This window comes from Miniopterus natalensis, chromosome 1 (assembly GCF_054644295.1).
Source record: "Miniopterus natalensis isolate mMinNat1 chromosome 1, mMinNat1.hap1, whole genome shotgun sequence".
Classification (NCBI taxonomy): Eukaryota; Metazoa; Chordata; class Mammalia; order Chiroptera; family Miniopteridae; genus Miniopterus; species Miniopterus natalensis.
In genome coordinates, this window is record NC_142081.1 from 106405043 (window position 1) to 106416305 (window position 11263).

The 11263-nt window shown below is 35.3% G+C and overlaps 1 protein-coding gene across 1 annotated transcript; it reads right to left on the reverse strand.

Moving 5' to 3' along the window:
* Positions 1-2018: 2018 nt before the first annotated feature.
* On the reverse strand, positions 2019-10177 carry LOC148094292 (Fanconi anemia group M protein-like). The gene is made up of 5 exons (XM_087824919.1): positions 10054-10177; positions 8544-9107; positions 4258-4633; positions 2945-3233; positions 2019-2279 (listed from the first exon to the last, which is right to left on the reverse strand). The coding sequence occupies exons 1-5, from the start codon at positions 10150-10152 to the stop codon at positions 2165-2167; spliced, it is 1443 nt and encodes a 480-aa protein (XP_087681045.1). The 5' UTR covers positions 10153-10177; the 3' UTR covers positions 2019-2164.
* Positions 10178-11263: the final 1086 nt, after the last annotated feature.

Genomic DNA, 11263 nt, shown 5'->3' on the forward strand with positions numbered 1-11263 from the left:
TAATAATCAGCAGATATATAATAAAGGATTTTTAGAAACACAGGATCTAAAAAATAGTGGTTAGATCATTCTCCTTTAAACTGCCATGCTTTTTTCTGCCACAAAGACTTGACAGATAGATGTAGGGTGGAACAAATGAAGGTTTATCTTAGAGTGATTCTAAAAAACAGAGTTGTAGAACTTGAGTTGCCAATATTCAGTATATTGCCATGCTGCTTGATGTTAACAGATGATGTTTTAGGAGTTAGAAGCTACTTAAATTGCTTAATGGGAAACAAAAAGATAATTTTGAAATAGCACAGATGGGCGCAAACCAAAGTATGACTCCCTATCCCCAAACATATTCCCTGTGTCCTATCAGAACTACTCGTCCTTCCTAGTCCATTGTATCTGCCTGCCAAGTTCAGAGTTAGTCCCATTTCTTTCCATCAGGCCATAAAGTAAGCTAGTAGGGTTTAAGGTAACCTCCAAAGAAGACTTAAAAGTGAAAAGAAAGACTTTAAGGGCTCAAAGAAAAATAGTAAGATGGACTGATAATCAATAGGGTTGATAGTTAAGTGCTACCAGCTAGAGCTATTGCAGCTTAAATATAGACAGAGCTCTCTATACAGCAAGCATAAACAAATGAAATCCTTTAGTTACATCCCTCACACCATGTTAATTTATGAAATATTTTGTCTGACAGGCGGACATAGAATGCGGGTACATTAGTGTCCGCGTGGGAGGTGCTTCCAGGTGGTGGTCAGCCCAGGTCAGTGTGAGGTTGCTGAGGAACTGCATGCTTCCCACATACAGCTGGGGCAGAACACACCAGACGTCCCAGCTACGCGCACTGCTGATCAGGAGCAGAAGGGCAGAACAAACTGGAACCAGGAAGACCCCCTTCCTTCTATTGATAAAACTTGATTGTGCTCACTATAGAGAGAAATGCTCAAAAAGTCCAGTCCATTACAGCTGAGCAAGATACTGAAGGGTAAATTGAGCCTGAGAGACAATAGATTGGTAACTGTTATCAGCCAGTAACTTACAGACCTTCTGTTCTCACTGGCTTTGACAATTATTGAACAGAAATATGACATCAGTTACTTTCAGAAGAATTGAGAATTTATAGTATCCCAAAAGAGCTAAATTCACAATTATAATAACTTTTGAGCAGAAGAAAACTGTATCTAGTTCCTGTGATCTGGTTCTAGATTTCCATAAATCACTTATTTCTGTGCCTCACTTATCTGGTAAGAAAGGAAAGAAAAGCAATTTGAAGTCTATGGTAAGAAAAGCACTCTTCTGTGAGGGATCAAAAACCCACCTGCAACAAGAAAAAGGCAACCATAGACAAAGGGCTATAAATGGGGGGAAATGTCCACACAATTAAAGGCTGCTTTAGCACTGGACTGACTAGAAGGAAGGGCCTCAGCTGTTGCAGATAAAAACATAGATCCATCTTAAAACATGAATAGCATCACAAAAACAATAATGGGTCGCAACAGAAGTCCACATTCAGAAGCTCATATATGAAAAGTTTTCCAAGTCCAAGCCACTTCTTTGAATATGATATTTCAACAAAAAAGTAGCATAAGTTACAGTTTATACTAACAGGATTTGACTACTTGATTGGGTCACTTTTGGTAAAATAAACATACAGTACTCATTTACACTTTATAATTTCCTAGTTACTGGTGCATTTATCTCACAATACACCCACACCTTATCCAATATGTATGTAGTCTCAGGACATTTAAAATATTCTAGATATTATAGGTAAAATTGTTCATGACCATTTTGGCAGCAGTCAGATGCATCAACCTATTATGCTAACATGACGATAGTACAAAAATCTTTGGGAAAATTCCAAAATATATCTCAAACTCTAGCTTTTACTTTCTCAATAGCACCTTCAATAAACTTTTATTATTCAATAAAAATACAGTTTCATAGTCCAGTTAATCAAATGGTCATTATTGAGCATTAGATTTTTAAAAATACATAACCCATATAAAAAAAATAGACACAACATAAAATAATAGATATGGAAATGTTCTCTTATTTACTTATTTTAAACTGATAATCACAAAACATAGCAATGATTACTGAAGTGCATTTAGTGTTGTGAGAGTTCTTTGATAACCGCACCTTGAGCAGTCTGATTGTGCATCAGATTTCAGTCTTAGTTAAGACCATTTGGTAACATTTGCATGTCAAATACATAGTGAATATATCTATAGATCTCCTCAGCCTTTTGATGAGTTACTTGTGCATACATGGAGATTTCTTGAGGTGAACTGAAAAATAAATTAGACCAAGAAAAATATTACACAGCTGCTCTGTCTGTGGAGTAGCTCCTCCCTGTCTTACTGCTTCACTGATAAACTCACTTTCACTTTAAACTCTTAAAAAAAAAATTATACTAGAACTTTTGACTTATAAAGTTTATCTTGCTTAAAGAGCACTAAACATAAAAGCCTTTAAGAAAATCTCTTCCTAAGCATTCTACATCCAGTTAATGTCTTTAGCATTAGTTTAAATAAAACAAGTTTATTTCCTATATTTAATATCATATAACAATAATGGGCCTTTAGTTCAATAAACCTATTTCCTAAAATCTTCCTTTTAAAACAATGTAATAATCAAAAACTAACAAATGTTCAACTTGAACATTTTGCTAGGTATAGGACTAACTATCCCAGAAGTAATAGAATGCAACATTCAATGTAAATGCCCCCTGCCTACTTCCCTATAGAGCTCTAAGCTCAGACAATGCCTGTCTTTTTCCCCCGTTAATGTTCTCAGCTTTCACGCAGTGATTGTTACATGTTGGCAAGCAAAAAGTCTACTGAATGAAATATTCTAACAGCCTATATCTTTTAAAAAATACATTAAAATTTCTAGGAAATACTTCTAAGAATCATTTAAAAGTAGCCATTTAAAAATATTAAAACAGACATACCTGTTAGTCATCTTTTTAACAGATGAAAACTGATGACACATATTTAATGCAGTTATATAACTTACATTGGGAATACTTAGATAAAAGTGAAGTGCTTCACATTTATTACTGTTCATTGTTGGAACCTGAATACCAACATTCTTTCTTTGTTCCACTAAAGACAGTTCCTTTAGCAAATCTGCAGTTTCTTCTTGGCAGGAACTGAAAAGAATTCGAATTCCAGCACCAATTAAGGTAGTCAGCAGGTTGTCATAGCTCTTTGTTCTCCTAAACATCCTGGATGTGTCTCCTAAATGTTTCATATTTAGGAAAATGTAAACATTAGTAATTTACATTAACTAGAATCATTATACTGTATATTATTAAAATCCCAAGATCTACACCATTAAAAAAACTACTGCCATATTATTTATGATGGGAAATTCTACAGCTAAAGACTTAAAGTGATGGCCAAAGATCTGAGATAAAATATTGAAACATGTCTTTATGAGTGTCTTGAATTGGAAGAGCTTATATTCCTAGCTAATTCATTCCTAAAGGCCAAAAGCACATTACTCCCCTCTAATAAAATTCTTCATGATGCTAGCACTGATGATGATTTCATTAATTCTGGTTTAACTGATATAAAAATATATATTTATTCCAAAAGTAACTCAATACTCTGCACACCCATTTTAATGTTATCTTTAACTCTTGCATATTAATTTAGATCCCTGCCTTTCCCATTTGTTCTCTTTTCATAGAGATACCAGAACTCAGTTCAGTGCATCTTGCATCTTGATTCCATATCCCATGATCCTTTCACTATTCCCAGTGAAATTCCCCAAATGAAGCTCCAGTCCTGCATTTCCAAATGTATGCTAGGTATCCATTTCTGTGACCCATTGAGAACTCAATTTTGCCCCTCAAATCTACGGCTTCTCTTATGTTTATAATATCAATAAACAGCACCACTACCTAACTGTCCAGTAACCAAGAAATTGGTCAATTTAAGAGTAATCCCACCAACTCCTGCTAACCCTGCTTCCTAAACCTGAATCCTTTTTCCCCACCACTTCCTTATTTAAGGCCCTCATACTTTCTGGGGCTCCTGAAAAAGATTTATGATTGGTTCACTTGCTTACAATTTATTACCCTTCAATTCTCTTAAGCTGCATTTAAACATAATGACTATTGAAAAACATCATGTAAATATGAAATGACATTCATGAAAAAGATGATATAAGAGCTTCCCCCATCTTGACAATAGAAGAATGAATTAACAGTCAAGTTCCTTTACAGACTTATAAACAAAAACATTTAAAAATGCAAACCTGTTTTTTCTCTGTCCTTTTCCACAATCACACATATTCTTTCAAACATGCTCTGTAGGTACTGGATCTGGTCAATGAACTTGTTTTTATTAATATTATTTAACATCTCAGATTGATACCTCCTTTCCACCACCATGCGGTTACTTACAATGTAATCACAACCATTAAGAGGACAAACCTCTACTTGAAAGCCATGAATTGCTCTTAGGGAAGAAATTACTTCTGAACCAGAAGTGATTTCACGACTATCTACAAGAATACAAGTTCTCTGGCCCTCCTGTGGGAGTCTGAGAGAAGCATGTGTGGCAGCCCAACGTGGTCTTGAGTTAGAACTGTAAGCTATTGAAGTGCTAGAATCTTCTAGAGCACCACCAGCCTGAAAAAGTAGAAAACACTGATCACAATCAGGTTAAATATATATTAGCACCATACACCTGAAGTTGATTTCTTTATTGACACTCTTTCTTCCTTCAACATGACCAAAGTGACACACCTAGCAGGATGGCTACAATTAAAAAAGGGGGTGGAGGGGACAGGGGAAATAAGTGTTGATGAGAATGTGAAGAAACTGGAACATACATTGCTGGTGGGAGTGTAAAATGGTATAGCCTCTATGGGAAACAATTTGGTGATTCCTCCAAAAGGTAAACACAGAATTACCATATGACCTAGTAATTCCACTCCTAGGTGGAATCACTTTCCAAAAGTAGTGAAAATGGATTCATATACTTGTACACCAATGTTTGTTAATTTTGGAAAATTCTCCGCCACTGCCTGTTCAAATATCTCTTACTGTTTGCTCTTCTTAATTCCAATTACATGTATCTTAGCCCATTGACACAGTCTCACAGCTTCTGGATGCTCCATTTATTTTGTCACTCTTTGTTTCAGGTTGGATAATTTCTATTATCCTTGCTTTAAATTTGTTGGTCCTTTCCATGTCTGTACTGAGTCTACTGATGGGCCTATTGAAGACAATCTTCATCTCTCTTACCATGTTTTCCATTTCTAGAAATTTCTACTTTGTTGTTCTTTATATCTTCCATTTCTCAGATCATATTCCCTGTCTATTCATGCATTTTTGTTTAACTTTTCCTCTACAGCCTTTAACATATAAATCCTGTCCATTTTAAATTCCCTGTCTGATTCTGATAGGTCATATCGGAGTTTGGTTCTTCAGAATGTGTTTTTTTCTTCCTTTTATGTACTTTGTAACTTTTGGTTGAAAGCCAAACATCTTGTGGACAGCAGTAATTGAGGCAAATAGTATTTATACCTAGAAACAGGTATGCCTTTCTTTTGCTAGGTCTTAGTGTGTGGGGTTGAGTAAATCTAGTCAAAAATTGAGTTTGGGCCCTAGCCCATTTGGCTCAGTAGTTAGAGCGTTGGCCTGCAGACTAAAGGGTCCTGGGTTCAATTCTGGCTAAGGGCACATACTTTGATTACAGGCTCAATCCCCAGTTGGGGAGAGTGCAGGAGGCAACAATATCAATGTGTCTCTCTCACATCGATGTTTCTCTTTCTCTCTTCCACTTTCTCTGAGAAGCAATGGAGAAAATATCTTCAGGTGAGGATTTAAAAAAAAAAAGATTGAGTTTGGCCAGCCAGTGTTGCTCAGTGGTTGAGCACTGACCCATGAACCTGGAGGTCATATTTCATGGTATATGCCCCAGAGTTTCGGGCTCGGTCCCCACTGTGGGGCTTCCAGGAGGCAGCCGAGTGATGATTCTCTTTCATCATTGATGTTTCTCTCTCTCCTCCCTTCCTCTCTGAAATCAATAAAAACATATTTTTAAAAAAATTGAGTTGGGTTTGGGTTTACTCATTGTTATGATTACTCTTAAGTACAACCAGAGGCTTTAAACTTGGTAGTGTTACTTTGTAATTAGGGTGGGAGCTGGGTTGCCAGGTAATTTTTCTAAATGTTCTTTCAGCTTTAGGTCTTCTCTGTCAGCCTGAGCAAGCTTCTCTCCCCATATTGTTATTCCAGTCAGCAGACTGCTTGTTACTTAGTGCTTGCTAGCCTGGTTGGAGGGAGCACTAGGAGCATCATGTTGGGGGGGGGGGGCAGTATTTTCTATTGTCTTGGTTCAGCCTGTCTTGGGCAGGATTTGTGTCCTGGTCTCAGAGGTGGAACCTTCTCGGTGATCTTGCCCTGCCTCCTAGGGGCTGGAGATCGCTAATGTTCTGTGCCCAAGATGTTTTCCTGACCCTTTCTTGGGTGTAGAGAATTTTGTTGTCGTGCTGTTCCTCCATCTGTAGTCTTCACCTAAGCCCTAAGGAGCTATAGGGTTTGCTGCTCTATCCCCAGTGGCTTAAAACTTAAAGCTTTTTGTTCCATAAGGGAGAATGAACCAGATGAGGTTTGGTGCCTTTTCCACAGTAACTGCTGATCACTTCCCCAAAGCCTGTAGCAGGAAAACAGTTTTCTCTGAATCTCAATCTCTCCTGTAAATACCTGATGAGTCTGTGAAGAAGAGTCCATGAGTGGTTGCAAATTCCTTCTGTCTGCAACTCCCAGGGATTCTAAACTCTCAGGCTAGTCCACTGCCTTTTGCAATTCATTACAGTTTTATCTGAATTCTTCTTACCAGATTGTACAGTGTCCAGTGACTCTCCCAAGTCTCATCAAGTCTCTCATTGAAGGCACTTGTCTCTCCTTAAATGTCAGACTAACTGGTTCCCCTGCAACCTCAGCTCCATAAAAATTGACTAGACCTATGATTTTATAGATTACCTGGATTTTGTTGTTGTTACACGGACGGGAACAATGATCTTTCCAGCTTCCTACATCCTACACTAGATGGAATTCCTAAATCACTCAGAAATAATCTTTAAAACACAAAAAGGAACAAATGTAATGAAGAAAGAAATGGCCACTAAAAAAAAAAAAAGAATTCCAGAAATATGTACTTATCTTGGAATAGAAAATGGCTTTCTAAACATAACACTTAAATCAGAAACTATAAAGAAAAAAATGGGGGAAAATGGGGACTGTATAAAAGTTACCTCTTCCTATAGCAAAAACTACTACAAACAAAAGAAAAAGGTAAATGACAGATGAGAATGCTGTTTGCAATATACATGACAAAGTACATGTTAAATTTTGACTAACCGTTTTTGACAGATACTTAGTCTATGCTCCATCTTCTCAAATTTACCTCAAATTCTTTCCCCTTCTAATTTCAAGTGAAAAGAATCATACTTTATGGAATTGTAGTATTAGATATAGAAGAAAATTTAAAACACATTTCTGTTAAAATCTGTGTATCTTTTTCACAATCCTCACAGTATTACTAGGCTATATCTGTTTTTTAGTTAAAACATGCCAAAGTAGAAATGTAGATAGTGCTTACTGGGCTTCCAAGTATTGTGCAATATTATGTTACCTACCTTGACCCTCAGGATTACATACTACTTCTATATACTACAGCTGAAGAAACAGGCTCAGAGAAATTAAGTACTTTCTTGATCTCCAATCTATTATAAAACTTAATCTAGTTAACTTTATCCTAATTATACCTTCAAGAAATAACTTTCGGCAATAAAAGCCTGAGGACAATTTAAAACTGGCCAATTTGAGAGCCATTGTGTGGACACTGGAGCATATTCCTAAGGCAGAATGGACTGAAACACCTGGAATAAAACAGAAGTCTAGGTCTAGGTCTCACTCCTAAATGACAAGTAAATAAATGAATATTTACAGTTAAGGGATTCCTATTACTATAACTTTAATCCCTTAAAACTACTTAACTATAACTCTCAAAAACTAAAAATGGTCTTAGGGGTTATTTAAGCAATAGCAAGATAGGGAGAAGCTGGAAACTGGATTCCTCAGCCATTCAGGAAGGAAGGAAATTAGGTGCTGCCCCTAAACTCCTCTACCCAACAGAGATGAGAGTTACATACCTGAAGCCTTCAGTAGGGGAAAGAAAGGTTCATCTGAGTGGAGGCCCTAGTTCTAAGCATGTAATTTTTGTTAATTTTACCTTACAGAAAGCTCATTTTCCTACAGCCTTTTTATAAAATTAGCAAGTTTCCATATAGAGTGTTATTAAGAAAGCTATTAACATATTTTAAAAATTACAACCTAAGCACTCATTTATGAATTATTCATAAAATTTAGTGGGCTGTTTTCTTACCTGAAGAATCTCAACATTAGCTAATTTTTCTTTGACCTAGTATTTGACACAAAACACACAAGAAAGCAGGCCAAAAAAAACCAAACTAAAAAAAACACCTTTTGGTAAACATATGAAGGCTTTTTCCTCTACTTTGATCCATACCTTCAACTGAATTGGAAATTTTCTACAGTCTTTCTGTGAATCAACAGCAGTGACGGATGGTGAGATAGATTTAATTTTATTTCGGCTCTGAGGTTTAGAGTCCAAGACATCAGAAACTGTATCCTTTAAATTAAGTAGTGTCTCTTGTCTCTCCTTTGGCAATTGATTAACAGTTGGATTAGAATGGTCCTTGGACTGCAAGGAAGACCCAGAATGTGCTAAGTTCAAACAATGGTCCTGCTGTTTGCTCTTTTTAACAGTGCTTGAGTTAACCACAATATTGGATTCTCTTTTATCATTTACACTGTTTTCCTCCTCACTTGAATCATCCAGTAAAATAATTCTGGATAATTTCTTTTTTGAAAGTGCACAATTCTGTCCCATCTTCATTTTGTTTAGCTTTACTGCACGTCGGGTTTTATATTTTTTACTCCCATTTGCAAAAGAATCTTCAGTTATTAAATTAAAATCAACACACACTTCTTCACTTGATTGACTTTTGCAAGACTCCTCTTCATCAACACAAAAACTGTCTTCTAAATAGGTTTCGTCTTGCTCAGGAATCTACAATAAAAATATAAATAAGAAATTACAAATTTCTTTCATAAAAACAATATGTAGTTAACATTCTTTTAAGATATTTGTCAATATTTTATCTATTTCACTTACTTTGTTAATTGAGTCATTTGCTCAACTAACATATACTGAGTATATTAAAGTGGGGACTTTGGGGATAAAAAAAATATAATTATTTACCCTCTAGAAATGAACAGTCTAGTGTAGGTAGCCAGAAAAATAAACAGTAACTTATAAGCAATGTGATGAGTGCTATATAATAAACACAGTGGAAGCACAGAGATATGAATGATCATATTACCAAGCTGTACATTGCAATTTATAGACAAATAAGACTAATATAAAAATGTTATCCATAAATGAAAAATAATTATAATTTTTAGAATTAACATTTTTATGGGGGGAAAAATTTTCAAAAGAAATATGAGAACATATAAGAATTAAAAATTTAACTGGTAGCCCTAGCTGGTGTGGCTCAGTTGGTTAAGTGTCGACCCATGTACCGAAAGATCACCAGTTTAATTCCCAGTCGGGGCACATGCCCAGGTTGCAAGTTTGATCTCCAGTCACAGTGTATGCAGGAGACAACCGATCAATGTTTCCCTCTCCCTCTCTCTAAAAAAAACAATAAAAACACGATTTTAAAAAAAATTTAGTAGATGAAGTTCTAGTCACTTCTTTAAACATTCTCCTAAGTAGAAAATAATTTAATGGTATATTCTAATTAGCTAAAATGAAAGACAACAATTTGAGCAAAATTAGGACTAAAAGGGATTTTGAGAATTCATTTAGTCCACCTTCCTGACTCAGAGAAGAAATTATCCCAATTATCTCTGATAGTCCAGTTTTAGAAACAAAATGGAGATTTCACTAATAGAAACATACTTGAACATCACCTTCAGGAAATTCTCTACTATATCTCTGGAGTTTATACCTGTGAGAAAATGTTTATGTTGTTATGTTTCTTATGGACCATTTTGTACCGACTGCTCATCAATGGACTGCGCACAGATTTCATGTAAATAGCTCTCATTTCAGAATCTGTGTAAAGATAATAAAAATTTCAAATAGCAAAATTATTTAAATGAAAATTAGAAAAGTATTTAATTTTAACCTATTCCAAATTCACATGATTCAAACCCTGTAAAATTATTTTACACAAAAGGTATTTAATATATAAAAAGATGTCTAAAAATTATTATTTAAAATGCAGAGTTAGAAGTTTTGCCTTTGAAATCAGACCATCTAGTTGGGTGATCATGGACAATTTAAGTGCTATACCTTAGCTATCTCTCCTCTCTGAAAATGAGGATTAGGATAGTGCCTTTTCATGAAAAATAAATGTATACAAAGACCTTAGGACTGACCTATAGAAAGTATTCAGTAAAACACAAAAAATCCAGCCTCCCCCGTCCAAAAAAATGTTCAAAAACATCAAAAGCCATGGACAACAGTTATGTATGTTTCATTGTTTTCAGTCAAGCAAACACTGAACACCACACAGGTTTTTATTTATGTCTATATTTTTAAGGTTATAATCAGAAAGCAACTTAATTTGTTTCCCATTTTCCTGTACATTTTGGGGTGATTAAATTAATTGGCACCCATTATTTTGAGGGATAACTGCTAATCTGAAGACTACAGTGCTTGGTACAAGTCATATAACTCTGAATACTATTTCCCTTATCTTCATTCATTCCATAGCTAGCTTCAACTATTAGATGTCCTTCCTCCTGACTCATGCTAAATCCCTACAAACTCAATGAGATCCTTACTTCCAGTTTACTGTTTAGGATTCAAAATCAAGGAACTTTCAAAGATTTTTTTTTTAGATATTATGTATATACAGTAAAATTCATCCTCTTTAGGGTACAGTTTTGAGTCTTGACAAATTCATTGTTATGGCAACCACTAATCTATTTACTGTCCCTACAGTTTTACCTTTTCCAGAATGTTGTATAAATAAAAATATACAGTATGTAACCTTTTGAATCTGGCTTTTTTCACTAAGCATAATTCATGTGAGATTCATATGCCTCTCATTTTTTAAAGTTTTAGCAAAGAGTACTTAAGAAATGAAACATGAAAAAAAGATGTGAATTCTGAGGTTTAACTTAAAAACACTTTGAAATCCTACATATTTC